Genomic DNA, 23578 nt, shown 5'->3' with positions numbered 1-23578 from the left:
TAAAGATAACAACTACTACAGATTAATTACAGGCAGTCCCCGGTTATTGACGGACTTGGTTATTGGCAATCTGGTTTTATGGGGCTTGTCTAGTGCCATAAAATCAGTGATTTATGGCGCCATAACGGGCCGAGTTTTGGTACTATAAGGTGCTGATGACAGAGGTGCCATTAAAAAGTTATCGGCACCATTAATGGAAACTTGGCGCCATAAATTGCCGAGTTTCAGTCAATGGTGGTTTTCGCTTATCAACACCCTACTGAAAACGGAACTGCCTGTACTTACCTCAACAAAAAATCTAGGTAAAATAAACATTTTTTCAGAAACACAAGCTGGAACTATTAATACTAATATATATATAACTTGCTGTCCATAACTGCCATTAATGAAAGAACTTTCTTCATGCCTTGGGTTAATTGTTCAGGTAAAATCAATGTGCAGTAGTGAATATCTTTTTGTGCATAACCAAAAATAAATATTAAAAAAAATATTGATATGGGAATTGTAGAATTAAATAGCATTTGAGCCTATAATGTATAGATAATCAAGCTGAAGAAGCTTGTAACTGTTAAACTATGAAGATGAAAAGTAGATGTTAAGATAATACTTAAAACTGATATTAACAAAAAGGGTAACATTTAAGAGTTCTTGTTCAACTAGATGTTAAATTCTACACCACTGACAATGAATATCTAATATATACAGATGCAGTTCCAAGAAAGACTGGGTTCACTATATTCTTCCTCATAAAAAATCTCGTGGATTAATAAATTTTGCCACACTTAAAATAAACTGCTGCCAAAGCTTATGAAAAAGTCTATTCACTTCCATCTTTCACTGAAACTGCTGCCAATAAAGACTATTTGAAGCAGCTTATTTGAGGGACTAATTATGGAATAACTGAAGAGTAGGATTTTAAATTTAAATTTTTCACCTATACCTTTGTCCTTAAGTACTAATATGAAGTGAAATCAGTTTCACCATTGCAATTATGGTATTCTTACATTACAAGTCTTTTAGTCACTAAAATAAAAATAAGATAAATATAAAATATCTTTATGAAAAATTTACAATTCCGGTAATCTTGGATATTATTAATTAAGAACTCATTCTTATACTTTGCACAAAAAAAGCAAGACTAACACTTAATATTTATAGACATCACTGTCATGAGCAAGAAATAATGTTTAAGCCTTGAATCTCTGTATGTCAGCGTACAAAATAATGGCTATACTTTTGGAGGCACAGACTCACATGAAGGTACTGCATTTACATATTCAGCTAAAACATCTCCCAGTTCACAAGCAGCCGCCACAACTCCTCCATCAACCACTGCTGGGTTGTCACCTGTTGCAAAACAGAAGAAAATACATCATCAAGAGCAATATTTACAATTCAACTTCAATAAAAGAATCACTTTCATGTTTAACCCTCTTACGCCGGAGCGGTAAATAAAAAATTGTCTCCCGTATGCCGGAGGGGTTTCGGAGTGAGCGCGGAGCGGAAAAAATATTTTTTTCAAAAATTCACAGCGCGCTTAGTTTTCAAGATTAAGAGTTCATTTTTGGCTCCTTTTTTTATCATTGTCTGAAGTTTAGTATGCAACCATCAGAAATGAAAAAAATTATCATTATCATATATAAATAATGCGATATATGATAGCGCAAAAACGAAATTTCATATATAATTGTATTCAAATCGAGCTGTGCGCAAAACGGTTAAAGGTAACAATTTACTTTTTTTTGTTGTAATGTACACTAAATTGCAATCATTTTGGTATATAACACATTGTAAAACGATAAAAGCAACACAGAGAAAATATTATCACAAAATAATGCATGAATTCGTAACGCGCGGACGTAAACAAATATTTTTTTCAAAAATTCACCATAAATCTAAATATTGTCCTAGAGACTTCCAATTTGTTTCAAAATTAAGAAAAATGATTGAATATTACTATACTGTAAGAGTATTAGCTTACAATTGCAGTTTTCGACCATATCTGACGAGTTAAAATTGACTGAATGTCGAATTTTTTTATATATATTTTTTTTATATGCAATTATTTCGGAAATAAGAAAAGCTACAACCTTCAAATATTTTTCGTTTTATTCTACATGAAATTGCGCACATTTTCATATAAAAAAACTCTATGAAATGCCTAATATGAAACGGAGCAAATATTCCGAGAATGGGACGTACGCATTTCGGAGATTTGTGGCGGAGAATCCGCGCGCGGAGGGAAGGAAAGATTTTTTTAAAAATCACCATAAATCTAAATATTTTGCTAGAGACTTCGAATTTGTTTCAAGATGAAGATAAATGACTGAATATTACTAGGCTGTAAGAGTTTTAGCTTACAATTGCGTTTTTCGACCATTTCGGTAGAGTCAAAGTTGACCAAACGTGGTTTTTTTTCATTTTATCGTGATTTATATGCAAATATTTCAAAAATGAGAAAAGCTACAACCTTCAATTAATTTTTGTTGTATTCTACATGAAATTGTGCACATTTTCATATATAAAACTTTATGTAACGGCTAATTTAAAATGGTGCAAACATTACCACAATCGCACGTATGATTTTTTCGGAAGAGTTACCGCGGACGTAAAGAAAATTTTATTTTTTTCATAAATTCACTATAAATCGAAATATTGTGCTAGAGACTTCCAATTTGTTGCAAAATGAAGGTAAATGCTTGAATATTACTAGAATATAAGCGTTTTAGCTTACAATTGCGTTTTTCGACCATTTCGGTAGAGTCAAAGTTGACCGAAGGTTGAAATTTTGGCAATTATCGTTATTTATATGAAAATATCTCAAAACTGATAAAAGCTACAACCATGGGTTCTTTTTAGTTGTATTGTGCATGAAATTGCGCACATTTCCATATATAAAACTTTATATAACGGCTAACTTTAAAATGGTGCAAACATTACCACAATCGCATGTATGATTTTTTTCGGAAGAGTTACCGCGCGGACGTAAGGAAAAAGTTTTTTCATAAATTCACCATAATTCGAAATATTGTGCTAGAGACTTCCAATTAGTTGCAAAATTAAGGTAAATGATTGAATATTACTAAAATATAAGAGTTTTAGCTTACAATTGCGTTTTTCGACCATTTCGGTAGAGTCAAAGTTGACCGAAGGTTGAAATTTTGGCAATTATCATTATTTATATAAAAATATCTCAAAACTGATAAAAGCTACAATCATGAGTATTCTATTGTTGTATTCTACATAAAAATGCGCACATTTTCATATATAATACTTCATGTAACGGCTAATTTACAATGGTACAAAAATTATGTCAAAGTGACGAATAATTTCCGAGATGTGTCACAGATAATTTTTAGTGCGGCAAGAAAGAAATTCGCGCTTGCGCGCCTGCGTAACGATTGTAAACAAAACAACACCTTGATCCGTGAACTCCCAGCATCCCCCAAGGCGCGTGATTCAAAAGTTTTAGGCTGGTAGGCCTATAAGTATTTTTCCGCGAATTTTAAAAAAAACTTTTGTAAGTCGACGTAAAATACGTCCAGTCGGCACACGAGAGACAAAAAATGTCGACGTAAAATACGTCCAGTCGGCGTAAGAGGGTTAACAATGATCTCACTTAAACTATACAAATCTGAATTCCTATTAAACATTTTACCACTACTGTACCTACTGGATACATCGAATACATGATGAAAAATCTACTTTGTGACAAAATCCGATATGAGATCAGTCTATGAGAGAGAAAAAACAAGCATTATGTACCATATAGAAAACCAATGGCTCTGAAGCACCAGTAATATAATAACTATCATTATAACCATTATAAGGCAGTCCCCGCGTTACGATGGGGGTTCCGTTCTTGAGACGCATTGTAACCTGAAAATCGTCGTAAGCTGGAACATCATCAAAAATCCTAAGAAAACCTTACTTTTATGCTTTGGGTGCATTCAAAACTATGTAAACTGCATTCTTATTGCATTTTTCACCAAAAACCTTCAAATATTGATTATTTTGCATTTTTGGTGTCATATTTCTTCTGATGGATGAGTGTTGTAGGTGTCGTAACCCTGGAAATAATTTCTGATGAATATAATTGAAAAGCGCCCTCACCTCGAAACATTGTAAGCCAAACCCGTCGTAACCTGGGGACTGCCTACAAATTTAATCCCTGTTCTAAGCATGTCCACAACCTACTGAATGTGAAAAATTTGTACAATCTTAGGGAGTGAGTTTTCTTTTGGTAAGAAAATAATAAAAGGAACTGTTACTCTTGAAATACAAGGCAATGAAAGTTTAGTGTCTTGAAATAGAAGGCAATGAAAGTTTAGTGATAATTTACTATAAAAATTTACTATGAAAAATAGACAGATCTTAAGAGAGAGATTTGAAGAAAAGTAATCTCATCTGTGAATTTACATGCTCAGTGAATGGATGTCAAATGTCCCATGTAGGGACAACAAAAAATCTCTCATGTCAACTACAAGAGGGTGGCGTTTTCAATCACTACAACTACAAACACCAAACACCAGCAAGAGAAAACTCAAGGCCATTAAAATCTTATACACAGTACCAAACCATCAACATCTACACCTTCTCGAAGCCTAATGCATCATAGAAAAAGCCAAGCATAAATGAAAATAGAATTTCTCCTGATTAAACAAAGTAAGCCTTCTTACTTTCTGATTCAGATAACGGGAAAATATGGTCAAGCTGCTTCAATATATTTTCTAATTCTTGTCTAACTTCTCTTGCAGCATCATCATCAAGACAGTCTTCAATTCTCTTGTTTTCAGTCTCAGTTGGTGATGCAACTCCTGATGCTGTACCAGATGTCAAACATGTCAAATCACTGAAATTTACTTCCGTGAAACTAGGAAGCTTGGCAGCATGTTCATTTTTACCAGCTCCTACATCTGTGGATAAAAATATAATTTTAGGAAAACAAACGTGACTTTCTCAAGGAAAACCAATTAATTATAATTAGCCCTATTTTGACAAAATAATTCAAAATGTCTTCAGTTTTCCTACAAAAGAATCAAAATGGCAGCCAGCTGATAGTACTTGGCTGGATTCTAGTCTCAGGCTTCTGACAATAATTGGACAGTGATTGCTGGTATACCGGTCATCCATCACTATTCAACTGAAATCTACAACTGCATCCTTACTGGTAATACATATACAGTAAATACGTATATAGTAAATAAGGTACCACCTGTGCAAGGAAATGAATTGTTTCCCCCATTTCTAGAATTCATGATTTTGGTTTTCAATGATAAGAGGAAAGATAGCGTCCTCGCTGACTAATAATTAAACCTCCCTACAAACAATTATAAGCATTCATATCTCCTTAACCCTTCAGAGCCAGGCTAAAAATTCAATATGCAGCACCCAGGTGTGGGAAACTTTGATGTCAGCCAATTTAAGAAAAAAAAACCCATCAATGGAAAGAGGTAGATATGCTAATGCACAAGGTGTAAGAAAAATTATTCTACAAAAGTTTTCCTACCTTTCACAAGAAGTTGAAAAAGACTATTTACAACCCCTTGTGGGGCCTCTTTTTCAAGATAATTGTAAATTTTACGAAGTTATACATGTTTTTTTTTCTAATACTAAATAATTTTACATTGTATTTCACTTTGTAAAATTACAATTAGGGCTCGCACAATATTTCACAGTCCTCCTCAATTGCTCCTCCTTTTCTCCTTTCCAAAATCTTAACTCTAGATCTCTTCTTTCTCTGTTTGAGTTTCCTCCCTCTCATTTTGAAATCCATCACCAACAACATTATGTTGTTATGTTGTTTAACACATGCTTCTCCTAAGATCACTTTGCAGTTCGTCACATTGCTTTTGCCGGCTCCTCTAACCAGGATGTAATCTGTTTGGCTTTGCACTCTTCCACTTTCATACATTATCAAGTACTTATCCAACTTCTGAAACCACATGTTCACACATACCAATTCAAAACTCTGAGACATTTCCAATATCTATAATCCCTATCTTCATTTCTAATTCCAAACCCATGGCCTCCGTGTACCTACTCATACCCGTCTCTTCTCTTTCCCACCCTGCGATCATATCAGCTTGTATTATTAGTTTCTCCTCCTTCCTCACTATTCTAATGACAGCCTCAAACTCTTGTCTAAATAATTCTTCCTCTTGCTCTTGGCACCCCATTTGAGGAGTGTATGCTGATATGACAAATTTTCTAAGACAATTTGTATTTTTCATAACTACAAACCTGAGATCTTAACAATGTGATAATTCCTAGTGCCTAGCTGGATCTGGTCAAATTGCATATGAAAGCAAGGGATCTTGTGAGATCTGGCAACACGTGCATATATCGGGTGAAGAGTGGTCAAGGACAACGCACGTACGCCACCTCGTCAGTCTTTTCCAACTCAGGATGTCTTAGCAGAAAGAGGGGCAGCTAGAGGTGGGCAGTACAATGTTAAGACCTCAGGTTTGTAGCTATGAAAAATACAAACTGTCTTAGAAAATTTGTCATTTGTTCATACGCAAACAAACCTTTGGTCTTAATAACAGGATACTCATACTTGGAGGGAGGTACAAAACATCCTAAACCGGCTGGGGGCCTACTCACCAGTCCAGCTCCAGAAGAAATAACTTCCGGAGAGGGACTGAAGCCCGTGAGAAGCTAGATAAACTGATAACTAACTACTCATACACTGAGTGACGTACATACAATGATATATGGGAGAATCATTGTATAGGGAACCAAAGAGAAACTTTGACTGTCCAATAGCAAACCAACACACCAGGGTTTGTTACTGCTCCAAACTCCTCCTTTGCCAAGGAGTGGAGCATATGCTACTGAATAGAGGATTGGATATTTGTATACCAAGTGACCACACTATCAGTAAGACTACCTTAATCACATGTATCAGACCAGTTCAGCAAATGACGTGTCTATTCCTTAACCTGCCAGAAGGAAAGGTACAAGAAAAAGAAAGAGACAAGCCAACTCACTCATTCTCTCATCCACACAATCATCTTAGGTAAGATACAAAAGTGCCCTGTTAAGGGCAACTATGAGTTACACAACCTGTTGGGCAGCCACTACAGGACCCAGGGAAAACATGTCCGTAGATCTGTGGGCAACATACTTAAGACAGAAAGAGGGACCAATACCCCTAACGTCATGCACTCTAGCCTGCACAGATGTGGTGGCGGAATCATCAAGAGCCAAGTATGCCTGTCTGATGGCTTCTAGTATCCAAAAAGAGATGGTATTCTTCGACATCTCTTTCTTTGTACATCCTGTGCTAACAAAAAGTCCGCAGCAGCCTGGCCTAAGGTGCCGTGTCCTTTTAAGATAGCAACACAGGGCCTTGACAGGACACAACAAAAGCTCTTGAGCATCACCACCCACAAAGTCATTCAGTGATGGAATGGAAAATGAATGAATCTATCATCGTGCACAGAGGGATTTTGGGTCTTGGCCACGAATTCTGGGACAAATTCGAAGGACACCGACCCCCAACCCCTTGTGTGCTTCACATCATAGCTCAGACCGTGGAGTTCTCCTACCCTCTTCGAAGATGCCAAGGCCAGGAGGAAAACTGTCTTGAGCGTAAGGTTCCTGTCAGATGAGCGACGCAAAGGCTCATATGGACCCTTAGTGAAGATCTTGAGAACCAAGGAAACATCCCATGTCGGAAGCTTGAGCTCCTAGGAGAACTCGACTGCTTAAACCCCTTAACCCTTTCGATCCTAATGGGTGATTTTTGTCCCAAGAATTTCTTAAATTACACTGAACTGGGATTTATCTGCATTAAAACCCATTGAGTGGGACATTTCAGTGTTTTAGGGTTCCCTTGATGCCAGACGTATGAAGAGAAATAGAGTGAACGCACCCAGCACCCAAGTATCGGTTGTCAACATCAACAAGGTAAAGCTTCTTGTAAAGGTAAATGAAAATTTCATATTCTTTTTTTTATATCAGCATACACTAGATGACATCATCTTATGTTTGGAATCAAAGTTAACATATCCGTGAAGCTTTGGAATTCGATAGGTCTTTCCAAGGCTTTGTATTTTTCATAATATTCGTAGTTTTCTTTCCTTGGGATGAAAATGTCCCATCAGGATTTTGAGGTAATGAAAATTGGGATAATATTATCCCCGCAGTGTTTTCTTTGATATGTATTTTCAACTTTATTGTACTAACTGGGATCAAACATTCCCAATTTGAATTTCAATATAACACTATTAGGATGTTTATGTCCCAGTATAAAAAAAAAATATAAGGTTGAAAAAAAACTTTGTGGTGAATATACAGTGGTCCCCCCTTATTCGCGGGGGATGCGTACCAGACCCCCCCCCCCCCCCCCCCCCCCCCCCCCGTGAATAGTTAGAACCCGCGAATGTTTGGAACCCTTATAAAAATGCTAAAAACAGCCTATTTTGTTAGTTAAAACTCAAGAAAAACCCACTAAAAATTTTCATACATGGTTTTTTTAATAGTTTTATCACAAAAAGTGCATTTTATGATGAAATTCATCAAAAAAACCAGGAATTTGTGGATATTTACCATAGAAAAATACCGCGAATAATGCAGGGAAACGTTCCCAAGAGAAATCCGCGAATGTGTGAGTCCACGAATCTGGAGAACGCGAATACGGGGGTCCACTGTAGCAGGATACGTATGTTTTCGTCTGGTGTACACAGTATTTTCATCCATACATATGTTTTAGGATGATATTATAAGTACACAGAGCATATCTAAAATACGTATGACAATTGGAATAGCGGGGTACACACGTTTTCATCTGTGTTATGCAGTATTTTCATGCATACATACTAAGTATATTTTTGTGACTAAATACATGTTTTATGAAGAAAAAAGATTTATTAATTTTCAAATAGTACAGTTCTGTAATAAGTTAATGGAAACAGTGAAATTTCAATAACATTATTAGTTTTTCTTAAAAGATGCTTCACCCAAGCCAGCTTTCCACAGGTAAACAACTCTTATGAAGCCGTGACTCCTTCTTAAAGCAGTACCTGGACGAAATGATACTTGACATGCTATTGGCTGTTGTCTGCACAGCAGCCAATTGAGGAGCAGCATTAATTTTCCTTGTTGCTCATTGGTTGTACTCTGCGTTGATTGGTTGAAACCCAAGTCCCATCTCACAAAGATGGAATTGTGGGTATTGCGTATCTCTCCTTCATCAGCCTCACTGCGTAGAAAGTTACTAATATATGCGGATGTAATTGCAAAGCTGTGTTTTACATATCAGAAAATATCTGTGTGAATCACGCCAAAAAGGGCTTCTAAAAAGTGCCCTGCTCCCTTTAAGCTTGCCTAAAAGAAAGAAAACCGTCATGAAGCTCGACAAGAAGGTGAAAGTTCTCGATATTTTGGAGGGCAAAAGTTGTGCCGCAGTTAGCCGCCATTTCAGTGTGAATGAGAGCATGGTGAGATACATAAAAAAGAATGAAATCAGAAAAAGCGTCAGCATGACATACTTTGGTACAGCAAAAGCAGTGTTGACAGTGAGAGATAAAACAATCGTGAAAATGGAATCTGCACTTGCATACTGGATCAAGGACTTCCGTAAGAAGAATGTGCTCCTTGACTCCATCATCATACGCGAGAAAGTGCGACAGCTCTAGCAGCAGCTATCAACTGCTACTGAAGGTGGCATTGTAGAAGAAGAGGAAGGTGGCAATCTAGAGGCTCAGGAAGGCAAAGATGGGGAATTGGAATTCGTTGGGCTTTGATAAACCAGCTCCTGAAGAGGAAGAAGAGCCACAACTGGGACCGTCCTCAGCTCCCCAAGGTTTTCAGGTGAGTAAAGGATGCTTCCACCAGTTCCAGAAAAGCTTCCACCCAAAGTCTGTTAACTTGCATGGGGAAGCAGCATCGGCCAACAAAGAGGCGGCCACGAAATATCCTGAGACCTTCAAGAAGATTCTTCAGGAAAAGGATACCGCCCAGAACAGGTGTTCAGTATGGATGAAACTGGCCTGTTCTGGAAAAAGATGCCATCTCGGACATATTTAATGAAGGACAAAGCTAAAGCCTCCGGATTCAAGGCACAAAAGGACAGAGTGACCCTACTGATGTGTGGGAATGCAGCTGGCTTTATGCTCAAAACAGGCCTCATTTACAAGGCTGCAAATCCCAGGGCACTCAAAAATACGAACAAGGCATTGCTGCCTGTGTTCTGGATGTACAATCCCAAGGCCTGGATCACCAAAGTCCTTACGGAGTACTGGTTCCACAAGAGCTTCATTCCTCAAGTTAGGCAATACCTGGCCAATTTGGACATGGAGCCAAGCTCGAATTCCTCCCTCCCAACATCACCTCTCCTCCAGTGTATGGACCAGGGCGTGATCTGTGCCTTCAAGGTGCTCTACACTGGGAACTCCCTCCAACACCTTGTTGATGCAATGGACTGTGATGCTGAAACCTATTGGAAAGAGAAAGCTAAAAGTATTGTCAGTAATGTTATACTTGTGTAAACGCATACAGCCGGAAACAGCTGATTTGCTATGAACCGAATCCGATAACTACAGCAGCTCCCTTGCATTTCAACCATCATATGATAGTAAAAAATTACCATAGTTATGTTTCGAATGACGTTAAAAAGAATAGGACCGATATATTTTTACATTACTATATCCTTATCCTCTATGGAGAAAAGATCGGCAAGGGCATGTACTACTAAATTTAAGCTGCTAGTTGTAGCAGGAGCCTAGGAAAGAATGTTCATCTGCTAATAACTATTATCATGCATTGGCAACATAGAAAATTCAGTATAGCACCATCAAATTCGACCATAAAAATAATTTGAAAGAAATGTGTTTTAACCAAAATTATCTGGCAAGAAAGACCACATTTTACTGTGTTCACTCCGATAAAAGATAAATATGTAAAGCTCGTAGTGATAATCAGTTTATTTTTTTACACAACCAACATGACCTAAGTGTCATCTACTAACAAAAAAAACAACTAAATTTCGTTCACAACGATACGAATTCAAGTGATATTTTGACTTGAAAACACTTCGTGTAATGTAAAATAGCCTTGTCCCATATCAATAGAGTATCTTGAGATTCATTTATGCTAACTAGAAGCAAGAAAATTTCTTTGATTTGACTTCAATACAGCAAAATTTACCTTGCAATCGTCCTCAGCTGATTTCAAAACCAAAACATTGACTGCTATTTTTGTATTTTATAATACAACAGTAGTGCATAATATGAAAATACATACAATATCATTGGATGCTGTGAAGTAAAGCATAAATTTTTAAAAGATCCAAGGAAAAGATGCATAATCATTATATTTGTATTTTATCAAACGATATTAGTATGTGAATATTACATACGCCAATTATATATCCCATGTATGATGCAACCCCCTTAAAATTAGCTCCAAAATTAGGTCTTCAAGAGTTGCATGATATGTGAGTATATATGGTAAGTATTTAGTTGTGTAATGGTTGACTTGAGCAAGATTTTTATTTTTGTAAAGTCACGACTTTGTTTTGGTGTGGTTTTACTGAATTTTACCAGTTGTGTAAACTTGGCATGAGTTGGTTCTCTTGACTGGATCTTATTTTTATTTTAATTATTTGCTGCAGTACAGTAGCCTGGTTCACAGGATTTAAGTGCAGGCTCCCTGTTAATTTGAAAATCAGTGAATAACTCTTTCCCTTCCCCAAACTCTTAATACACTGCACTGCACTGTTGTCCATAAACCTTATGAATAGTTAATGTAAACAGTTTGATTATTTAACAAATCATAATTGGTATGTAAACAGTTTGATTATTTAACAAATCATAATTGGTATGTAAACAGTTTGATTATTTAACAAATCATAATTTGGTATGTTAAACATTTTATTTGGTTATTTAACAACAAATCATAATTGGTCATGTTAAATCATTTTGGTTTATTTTAACAAATCATAATTGGTATGTAAACAGTTTGATTATTTAACAAATCATAATTGGTATGTAAACAGTTTGATTATTTAACAAATCATAATTGGTATGTAAACAGTTTTGGTTAGTTTAACAAATACATAATTGGTTGATTGTGAAAACAGTTTGGTTATTTAACAAAACTCAATATTTGGTTATGTAAACAGTTTGGGTTATTTAACAAATCATAATTGGTATGTAAACAGTTTGATTATTTAACAAATCATTAATTGGTATGTAAACAGTTTGATTATTTAACAAATCATAATTGGTACAGTATTGTATTGTGCAATATACTGCTTACAGTGTGCAAATATGTATGAGAGAGAGAGAGAGAGAGAGAGAGAGAGAGAGAGAGAGAGAGAGAGAGAGAGAGAGAGAGAGAGAGAGAGAGAAGGAGTTACAAGGATTAGGATGTCTCAAAGACTTGTTAGTCCATCTGAGGAGACATTCAACTTCTCTCCTCCTCTCTCAGACAAGCCGCAGCTCAGGAAGGCGTATCCTCCAGATTCTCTGAAGTTCTTGGCTCTTCGGGAGGAAGTGCAAAAGATGCTGGACCAGGATGCAATAGAGGAAGTGGTGTGTCCGTCTCTGGGGTTTTACAGTCACATTTTCTTGGTGCCCAAGGTGTCGGGAGGTTGGAGACCTGTGATTGACTTATCTACCTTGAATCACTCATCAGGAAGACACGGTTCAAGATGGAGAACCTGCATTCAGTGTTAGCAGCTGTGATGGTAAGGATTCTCTACCTGGGCATGGTCATTGATACGGCAGTTGCAAGAGTTTTCCAGTTGCATCAGAGGTTGGAGAAGTTGCAAGTGGTGGCACGCGACTTCCTCTCGGAACCACATCAGTCAGCTCATCTGTGGCAGGTTCTTCGGGAAGTTTTGTCTTCCCTGGAGAAGCTGGTACCTCATGGGCATCTTCATCTTTGGTCTCTACAATGGAGAATGGGGGAATTCTGGTCTCTGGCAGGGGACTCATCCCTGTTAAAGGTCTCTCTGTCTCTGGAAGTGAGAGAAGACCTTCCTTCGTTGGTGGTTGGATGACCAAAATCTTTTGAAGGGTGTCCCTCTGCATTCTCTCCCACCGGACTACCTTCTGTTTTCAGACGCCTCCCAGGCAGGTTTGGGGCTCATTTAGGTGGCCTCATTGCCTCAGGCGTTTGGAAGACAAACAGCAGCATATCAACCAGGGAGGCCTGGTTTCACGTCAACTTCACACCTTGACCATTGAGGTTCACCAGTGGGCGGTCAGCAATTCGGTAGAGCTCTCAGCCAGGTATATCCCAGGCAAATGGAACGTGGTCGCAGACAAACTCAATCGTTGGGATCAGATCCTAGGCACAGATTGGTCCCTTATTCAGGGAGTAGCAGACAAGCTCTTCCAGTTTTGGGGGAGACCTATGCTGGACCTTTTTGCGACTCAGTTCAACAGGTAACTAGAGATATTCTGTCCAGTGGTTTCAGGTCCTTTAGCGTTAGCGGAGGACACATTCCAACACCCCTGGGACAACTTGGAGGCGGATGCCTTCCCTCCGTTTTGTTTGATCCGTCAGGTTCTGAACAGGCTGATGAGTTCACAGGGTCTCAGGATGACTGGTAGCCCCTCTGTGGCCTCAGGTGGAATGGTTTCCAGATCTGGTGTCGTCGTTGTCGTAGGTTCCATAGGAAATTCCCCCTTGGCAGCATCTCCTGTGTCAGCCACATGCGGAAAGGTTCCACCAGTCAGTAGAATCCCTGTCTCTTCACGGGTGGAGGCTATCAAGTATCTCCTCCAAGAGAGAGGCTTTTCTCAGAGAATAGCAAGGCATTATGTCCAGCAGTCTCAGAAAGTCGACCTCTGCGGTTTACCAAGGCAAATGGGCGATCTACTGTGATTGGTGTTGTAAACAAGGTTTTTCTCCACTTGCAACCTCTGTTCAGCGACTAGAAGACTTTTTAACCTTCCTCAGAGATGAGAAACGTTTGTCCGTTTCCGCCATTAGAGGCTACAGGGTGGCCCTGAGTTTAGTGTTACGCCTTAGAGATATCGACATCTCCTCTTGGGAACTTTCCTTGCTAGTTAACCCTTTTGATCCTACTTTTGCACAACTGAATTTTTAATAATCTTTTGAGCTTAGTAGCATCACTGGATCATAGATAATGATATACTACATATAATATTTAAAAATCACCTTAAAGCAAAACATTTCATAAAATGTACTGTGTGCACAGATTATCAATGCACATACTGTACCCAATTGACCCAATATGTACAGTTCAATATTCTCTCGTTTGTGCATTTTTTGCGTTTGCAGTACAGTATATGTAGTATACTACTACGCACTAAGAATTATTCTTTAAAATATCCTCTAAACGTTATGCTTCTCCTGAGGCTTCTGGCAAACAGCCTAAGCATCAGAGGCCCTTACAGTTAATGAGAGCTGAGGAGAAAATAGACAAGATTGTCATGTTAAGAGAGAGCAGAAGTCATGGAGAAGTAGCAGCCCATTACTGTATGACTGAAAGTGCAGTTGCCTGCACTGAGAATGAATATGAGCAGGGCAAAATACTTGGGGAGGTCATTCTTGGATATGAACTTGCTGCCCTCTTTACTACTATCCCACCAAGTAACTAGGATTTTGAAGAATTTCATGGTCTGTACAAACTGATCAGAAAAGTCAGGCTGATACAGACAATGGTAAAGACATGGGATAAGAATAAAGAAAGTCCACAAATCTCAACAATACCGTTTATGAAATAGTGAAGCCCATTCATACCTTGTTTGTGCAAATGTACAATTACCTCAAGAAGATGGTGCCTCCCGAAATCCCTGACAAAGCGCCTCCTAAAGAAGTAGAGGATCAGTAACTCCTCTACTTTGCTGTGCAGTCTATCTTCATAGTCATTCATCAGGCTGCACAGCTATAATATCATCATCATTTATAATCAAGAGTCATCACCAGTAATTGCCGTATGACTTAATATTATTATTATACAATATATCTAATGTCACATATCATACCGTAAATAAATAACATGAAAATACAGAATATTGCTGAACAAAAAATTTGTATCCTCGAATAGCGGGGACCCGCGAATAATTCTATAGATACGTTCCACACAGAAACCGGTGAATGAGCAAGTCCTCCCGCAAATAATTTTTATAGGTTCCAAAGAAAAATCTACGAATGAGTGAGTCCGCGAATCCCGACAACTTGAATATGGGAGGTCCACTGTATAGCTATGTGATAACTTGGTAAGTTGCATATATAAAAACTGATATCAATAACATTAGTAATATATTATTTGGAACATATTCAGCTTACCAAGAGTAGAAGGGTTTACTGGAGAGGTACTAGATATATTTTTGTCCTGTGGGCTGAATGGCATTCTTAAAGGTCTTAACCCTTCACGTTTCTCATCAGGTGTTCCAGGAATGTTCTCAACCTAAAGAGAGAGAGAGAGCCCAATTTGAAGGTTTTAGAAATGTTAATAAATCCAGCTAAGACTAAACTGATGTCAATTTAATAAAACATAAGACCCAGATAATAACAAATTTCATACAACTAAGACATTTTATCACATTCTAATTCATGCATCAAATGGTGCATGGTGTACTACTTGAATCAGAGTATAAAAACAAAATTAAATGTAAATATTTAACTTATGATTTACTTTTTAAATACTCAACTCACCATGATTTAACTTTTACCATCATGCCAGCATAGAAAAAAAAAAGAACTTGGCTTATGATTATTTGTCTTCTATCCATCTACTTCCCCTACCCTCCACCAGGGGACCAACAGGTACAAGCGCTTGTCTACTTCTGGCCACTTTGAATGTGTGGAGGTAGGGAGGGCAATTAACGGAGATGTAAGTATTTAAAAAATAAATCTTAAATCAAGTACTTATATTTTTTAAATGAACTTTACCTCTCCATTATACATATAACTGATTCCCACATTTGAAAAAGGAGGTGGGCAAAGTAGAAATCAGCCAACCCTTTAAAGGCTACTTAGTAACAAAAATTTTGTATATAATGTTTACCTAGTGAATTCAATCCATAGGCTATGACTGCCGCCTTAGGAGGACATTCACTCAGGTAAGAGATCCTCACCACAGCTGAGGTCTCTTAGGACGGTGGGCCCCATTAGCAGAAGGAGGGGTACTGTTACTATGCCAAAACGCTACACAGCAAACAATGGATAAATAACATGTACATAAAGGTATACTTCTAATACTCATCACCGAGTACTACCAAGTTTCCCAAAAACCACAACCATGTTTAAAAAAGCAGGATGCCAAAAAAATGCTACCTATTGATTCAAGGCATAATATCATCCCCCCACACAAACCAGAGGAGTTAATGCTCTGCAATGACCGTATTTAATCTCCATACCGGGAAGATAAACCAAAGCAAGTACAAAATTACCATGACTACATTTAAAGTTGAAGCCATTTCTCCCATGTCAAATGGCTTACCTTCTATTAAAGATAGAAATCAGCACGAATGTCCTTAACTAGAAATCAGCATGAATGTCCTTAACCACAGACCTTGTTTTATGCCAACAATCCCAGGAGGTCACTCATCCATAATGAAATAATAACTTTCAAAGGGGCAACAATGCTTTCAACCTAATTAATCTTACTGGGCACATTGGCAGATATAAACAGAAATGGAAAAAGGGAACCCTACTCGAGTAGTCTTATAACAGAATGCTTCAGAGATAAGGATTTTAAAATATACTCGGATGAAACAATTAAGCACTATAATTCTCAATAGGGGTATCAGAAGAGTGAATTATACAAGGAGCACTACCAGTCTCCGTGGCACTTTAAGTTTATGTTAAATCACAAGGTAAAACAGAACACAAGTGCCAATTAGGCAGTAAATGATACTTCAACTAAAATTAGTACTAAAGATTATGAACTGGACTAACTTAAAAGATATCACAATATACAGTGGTAAAACACTACAGCGAATGATTGTCACTTTGCCAGGATCTTCCTGGCATTTAGACTTGAGGTGGTTCTGCTAGTCTGCAAATGCGGGGCACAAAAGGAAGGCCTGGCGAGGGGTCTGCAAGACCTATGTTAACGACACAAAACTTCGAGATTGTGCAATGCTCATAGTAACAATAACACTATCACACTGACATAGTATATCACAACAGTAATTTACTCGACTTGTTATTTGACAATAGGAGCGAGTGCATACAGCAATTAAGGAAACACACCATTATGGGGATCAATACTAAAATGGGTTTTAAGGAATTTTGGGAATTGGGACACAGAATTTGACAGCAAGGAAAATTTGAGTGCAATATACCAGAGGTGAATAATGGCAACCAACTGCCATCTTCTTACCTTATCTCCTTGGAGTGACTGTCATAAGGGCTTCACCAGAGGGCACGGGCAAACTGAAATTCATTCACTGGGAACCAAGTAATAGGATAGCAGGTAGCCGAGTTCAACTCGTGATGGTAGCAGTGTGCTGCTAGCCAGGTGGTAACCCAAAAGAGCGTAAAAATGCCCCGTCATGTTCCAAGACAGAGCGAGGTTCTCAAAGGCGAGGTTCTCAAAGGCAAGGCTAGGGCAGGTGGAGGTCTGGAACATAGTGAGTGGGGAGGGTCAGAGAAGAGGCCTGGCACTCCAATGGCACTGTGGAAGTGCAAACTTCTTGTATGACACAAGACTATAGGTGGAGGTTGACACGAATGGTGGCCGTGTCCGGGATTCTGTTGAGTGTACGTTTGAGCCTGTCATGGTTGGTGTGAAGCTAGGACTGGCTACCAATGTCTCTGGACTTGAACCGAAGATCAGCTGTTGCAGGTACATATTACTACGCATCTTGACCTATACAGTATGGCACTGCGAGGGTATGAACTCAGCAGGACATATTATATACCGTAGAAGGAAGGAATTTGAGTTAGAGGTTAAACACCCCCACCAACTGGAGTTGGAGTCAGTGGCGACATCTTAGCCGGCAGCTTCCTGCGGTGACTGATCTCCCAGGGGGAGTGCCAGCGCTGGGGCGTTTTGTTCCTCCATCTAGGAGACTCGGGTCCTAAAAACAATAATTGGGTCAGTATAGCTTGTGGGATTGTGATAAAACCTTTCTTTCTAAGGAGTTACTTGACAGTTTGAAGCTTGTCAGGCACAGAGACGACAGGCTTTGGTGGAACCTTTGAAAGCATGGTTGTCTGAGTAACTGCCTCTTTTGAGGAAACAGCCTCAAAAAAGATTTCCTCTTTTGAGGAAATCCACTAGGTGGTCAATGACAATGGGAAACCATTCCTTCAACAACTAGAAAGGTGCAATCAGAATTAGAGACATTCTGGTGTGACAAAAACTTCTATAACAGCTGTCTTACCACATTGAATGGGGGAAAGTCATATAGATCTTTGTTTGACCAGTCCAGGAGAAAAGTGTCTACTGACCAGGCTTAGGGATCTGATACTGGGGAACAACACAGAGGAAGACGATAGTTTCGATATGTGGCAAATAGGTCTATTATTGGTTTTCCCCAAATCTTCCACAAATCTAAGAAGACCATTGGATCAAAGGTCCATGCCGTTGAGAGGACTTGTCCCTGACAGCTTAGTTCGTCTGCTAAAACATTTATCCTTCCTTGGACAAACCTAGTAATTATTCTGGTGTCATTCTGGTCTGCCCAGAAGAGAAGATCTCTCGCTGCCTTGTACAGAGAAAGACCTAGTCCCTCCTTGCTTTGTTATGTATGAGCATGCTGGCCTGTTGTCCAAGTGGACTGCAATTGTCTTGTTCTTTACCTCTTGAGAGGACTGAAGGCCTAAACGCACAGCCTTTAGTTCTTTCACATTTATATGAAAATACCTTTGTTCTGGGAACCATAACCCTAATACCTCACTTTTCTACAAAAGAACACCCCAACCCAGGTCGATGCATCTGAGAAGTTAAGGTTGAGCTCAACAGAAAAAGACTTTCCTTGTGAGTATCTCTCCTTTGAGTTCCACCAAAGAAGGGTCTCCTTTGCTTCTCTCATCACTGGAAACACACACGAGTCTGGAAGAACCTTCCTGTTCCAGCTCGCTTTCAAAAAGAACTGTAGGGGTCTGTGATGTAGTCTGCCCAGATGTACGGATTGTTCCATTGATGACAGAAAACCAAGGGGGTTCATTCAATTGTTGGCTGAGCATTGTTTTAGAGAAAAAATTTCCTGTGGATTTTTTTAGGCAAGATTCCATTCCTTTCAGTGTTGGAAAAACCAAAAAATCCCAAGACACTATTTTGTTTGTTTGTTTGTATGGTGTTTTTACGCTGCACAGAACCAGTGGTTATTCAGCAACGTGATCAACGGCTTTATGTGACTTCCGAACCACGTCGAGAGTGAACTTTTATCCAGAAACACAATCTCTAACACCTCAATGGAATGCCCGAGAATCGAACTCGTAGCCACCAAGGTGGCAGCTCAAGACCATACCGATCACAAAACTGAGGCACTCCTAAGACTTCCTGAGGTCCTCCATGCATTGACTCTCCGAATGGGCTCTGAGAAGCCAATCGTCCAAATGCAGGAAGATTCTTATCCCCCCTAGAGGTGTAGCCACTTTGAAATAGGAGCCATCACTCTGGTGAAAACCTGAGGAATCGTCGTAAGACCAAAGAAAAGAGCCCAAAATTGATATGTCTTTCCCTCGTACACAACCGAGGTACTTCCTTGAACTGGGATGAACAGGAACATAGAAATACACATCCTGTAAGTCTAATGTCGTCATCCAATCTCCTGGGCAAATGGATGACAGGCCTGACTGGTTTGTTTCCATCTTGAATTTTATCTTCAAGACGAAGACGTTGAGAGCACTGACATCCAAGACAAGCCTCCAGCCCCCTGATGACTTGGGGACCACGAACACAGTTGTAAAAACCTGGAGAATAAAGGGTCCTGCACTGACTCTATTCCCCCCTTTATTAAGAGAGACATAACTTCTGCACGTGCCTCTCTGACTTTTGCAAATATACAGTCAAGACAACTAGCGTGTTGACTAAGGGAGGCATTTTCACCCAGGGGATGATATAACCTCCTTCCAGAACCTTCACTATCCAGGCTTCTGCTCCCTTTTTCTGCCAAACTTCCTTAAACGAAAGAAGTCTGGCTCTGACTTTGGCACAAAGGACAGTCTCTGCACTTGCGGGAGGAACCTTTAGCAAAGGTTTTCTTGACTGCTTTCAAGGCAAAACGAGTACTTCCTTTGAAACAGGAGAAGGATCTCGGTCTGGACTGAAAGGGCTGCACCCTAAAAGGAAGAGACTGCTTTTTACTTACAGCAGGAGTCTCCTTTGGTTTCCTGGTAGACTGAGCAAGAAGATCCTGAGTGCTTTTCTTCTGCAACTCAGAAGCTATGTCGAGGATTGTTGATTGGAGAAACAGGTGATTTTTATCCAACAGTGAATACAAAAACGCCAATCTTTGAGTCACAGTAACTCCATTTGAGGTGTACGAGCACCAGAGAGCTTCCTTATCTTCAGAGTGCCTAGCATATAAAGGGAAGCTAGCTCATGGGAGCCATCTGTGATTCTTATCAATACATGATAACACTCCTAACCAGTTCAATGAAAAGTTTTCTGGCAAGGCAGCAAGATCTAATTTTGGAAACCAAGGCACACACTGTCCAATCAAGAAAGTAAACTTTGAATATGTTCTTCAGGAGATGCACAAGTTCCGAGGCCAAAAACAATATCTTGGCCGACGAGAAAGCAGAACGCCTGGCTGAATCTACTGACCAAAGAAGTCTCCTTAGGAAGAAGCACAGATTCCCAAGGAAGACGCCTCTTTAGTGGCATATGAGGGATATCTCCATCTTGATACCCTAGAGGAGGAAAAAATAAAAGAGGTTCTGCCTTGATCCCTCTTTTCTGCTAGCCAAGCTTCTATGTCCTCGAATGCTTTCTTTGCCGAAGAAGAAAGCACCATTTTCGGTATGCTGGAGAAAGCAGAATAAGGCAGATCCATCACTTAAGTTGATGTGGGCGATGAGGTAGTTGTAGGTGAAAAGAAGGCAGGATAAGAAGCCAAACGGAAGCTCATTAAGGCGACATACACCGAAGGTGCAGCTTGATCTTCTACCTCTTCAGACGAAATGGGAGAAAGATCCGCAGGAGCTTGAGTCATATCAGCAACCAGATGAGCTTGGGGAGTCGGAGCTACAATGGGTGGCCAAATAAGCTCCGCCACCTAAGGGTTCTTGAAGTGTCCTAGCTGCTACCGTTGCCCGAGTTGGAGCAGGCACTTGAGGCGTCGAGGGAGCATTAATAAGTAGTCAAAATGCTATCCAGCTTCAGCTGAATAGGGTCCACTTCGGTTTAGACAGTGGAAGCTACCAGAGGAGGAAGAGCCAATGGTGTTTGGGCACAAATGCATTTTGCTGTGACTCCACAGAAGCGGGCACTACCTGGTGCTTCTTGAAAGTAGAGGGTTCTGGTGCCAATGGGCACTTGACTACTTCCGATAGTGTGGGCACCTCAGGAGTAGCAGGTGCTGGGGGAGTATCCCCTTCTGAGAGGTAATCGGAGGAAAATTGTTTTGGACTGTCCCAATGGCTGCTAAATGGGCACAGTACTCTAGACCTCTTCACACGAACCACAGGAGGTGCTGCTACATCCATGAAGGTCCTCTTAAGAGGTTGAGACTTACTGCTTGAGTGCCACAGACAACGACAAGGAGTGGAGTCTTCGGAACTGGACAACTTATGCCCTTCCAAAGAATACTTTCCCAATGGTTCTCTATTGCAACCTGGGAAACTACAACAGGTTGAACTGAGGGGGTGACTGCTTGTGGGCAGATCCCACCAACATCCCTTGCTCTACCAGTTTGACTCCTCACATGTACTGGGTAGTATGCCAGTGACCTTTGCCTAGGAGAGTCGATGGGATGAACAGCCACCTCCTTCACTAACACTGCACTGTCATTTTTTGCCTTTTCCATCAGGACTCACTGATGAACCAAGTTCCTCCATCGTCTGAATTAACAGTGAAAAGCATTTTTCACGCTTTTTTCGAGCCAGGTGACGGAGTTGTGATTGGAAGTGTGGGAGCCTGAAACTTGAGAAGGTGGTAAAGCAAGAGAACTGGGAACTAGGACTAGAGAAATAACAGGAACATTCGAATCTGATGATCCTTGACGAGCTGATTTTGAACTAGTTCTAGCTAAAGCCTTTCTCTTCCTATCTCTATCCAATTTTCTTAATGAGATTTTAAATTCTTCCATGTTCTCCCAATCTACACACTCATTACATCTTAAATCTACGAAACATACTTGTCCACAACAAGATGAACACAAGGCATGTGAATTGTAAGACACTCTCAATCTAGTCTTACAACCACTCACACAGTACTTAATGTTAGCATCACTAGAGTCCAACATGTTGTGAAAGAAAGACAAGGCGGTAATGCAAGTCAAAAACTATCTAGAACCAAGAACCTAAATCTAAATAGATACAGTGCACCCCCTGTATTTGCGTTCTCCTGATTCGCAGACTCACGCATTTGCAGATTTCTCTCTGGAACATTCCCCCCCCTTATTCACGGAAAATTCACTTATTTGCGGTATTTTTCTGAGAAATATCCACAAATTCCCGTTTTTTTATCAATTTCATTATAAAATGCACATTTTGTGATAAAACTATTAAAAAAAACAGATATAAAAATGTTTAGTGGGTTTTTCTTGAGTTTTAACCAACAACATACAAGGTTTAAAGCATTTTTATAGGGTTCAAACTATTTGCAGGTTCTAACTATTCGCAGGGGGGGGGGGGGGGGGGATTGTCTGGTACGCATCCCCCACAAATACGGGTCCCACTGTAATGCCGAATCGGCCAGCACAACGCAAATAATACTTCACCAAATGCTGATAAACAAAAGGAAAGGTCAAGAATTCCAGAATTAACTGCAGCTGACAACCAGACTGTAGCCATCAACCAACAATTGTTGTTTGGCCCTGTTGTTTGGTTACCAGTACTTTGCCTAGGCACCAAGACAATCATAAAATACAAACATAACGAATATCGATATTTTCCTTGGTTCTTTTAAAAACTTATGCTTTACTTCACTGTATCTAATAATACAGTATGTAGTCTCATATTACTACGTATAGTATTATAAAATATAAACAAAGCGATCTAAGTTTTGGTTTGGAAAAATCAGCTGGAGGCAGAGGCAGGGTTATTTTTCCCAATTTAACTCGATTCCGAGCAATTTTCTTGTTTCTATTTAGTGTAGATAGATCTCTACAAACTATTTGTATGGGACAAGGTTATTTTTTTTATATGATGTGCTTTTATGTTGAAATATGACTTAAAATATGTCCACCTTGTTATAAAGTTGATTGTTATTTTTTTGCTAATAGATGGTGTCAGGAGCATGTTTTTTTGTGTACAAAACTTATTCCGTTTGTTATTTTCATCCTATTTCATAATAATGCGAGATTTACGTATTTATCTTTAATCAGCATGAAAACAACAGTAAAATGTGTTCTTTCATGGCCAGTATTTTTTATAAAAATACTTTTTTCTCTACAATTATTTTCGGTAGAGTTGCAGCCATGTTGTTAACACACAATAATTTACAGTCATTAGCAGTGTGAATATTTTGTTT

At 39.2% G+C, this 23578-nt stretch overlaps 1 protein-coding gene across 2 annotated transcripts in view; it reads right to left on the bottom strand.

The window, feature by feature from the left end:
• LOC135219907 (dystrophin-related protein 2-like) overlaps positions 1-23578 on the bottom strand; it is a 115932-nt gene that overhangs the window by 26002 nt on the left and 66352 nt on the right. For both annotated transcript variants that reach the window (XM_064257108.1, XM_064257109.1), the window contains exons 13-15: positions 15274-15394; positions 4680-4916; positions 1255-1347 (exon numbers count right to left, since the gene is read on the bottom strand). In XM_064257108.1, the coding sequence (XP_064113178.1) occupies positions 1255-1347; positions 4680-4916; positions 15274-15394 (451 nt within the window). The remainder of the gene's footprint in view (positions 1-1254; positions 1348-4679; positions 4917-15273; positions 15395-23578) is intronic.

Source organism: Macrobrachium nipponense, chromosome 1, assembly GCF_015104395.2.
Source record: "Macrobrachium nipponense isolate FS-2020 chromosome 1, ASM1510439v2, whole genome shotgun sequence".
NCBI lineage: Eukaryota > Metazoa > Arthropoda > Malacostraca > Decapoda > Palaemonidae > Macrobrachium > Macrobrachium nipponense.
This window is presented reverse-complemented; position numbering and strand designations above follow the sequence as displayed.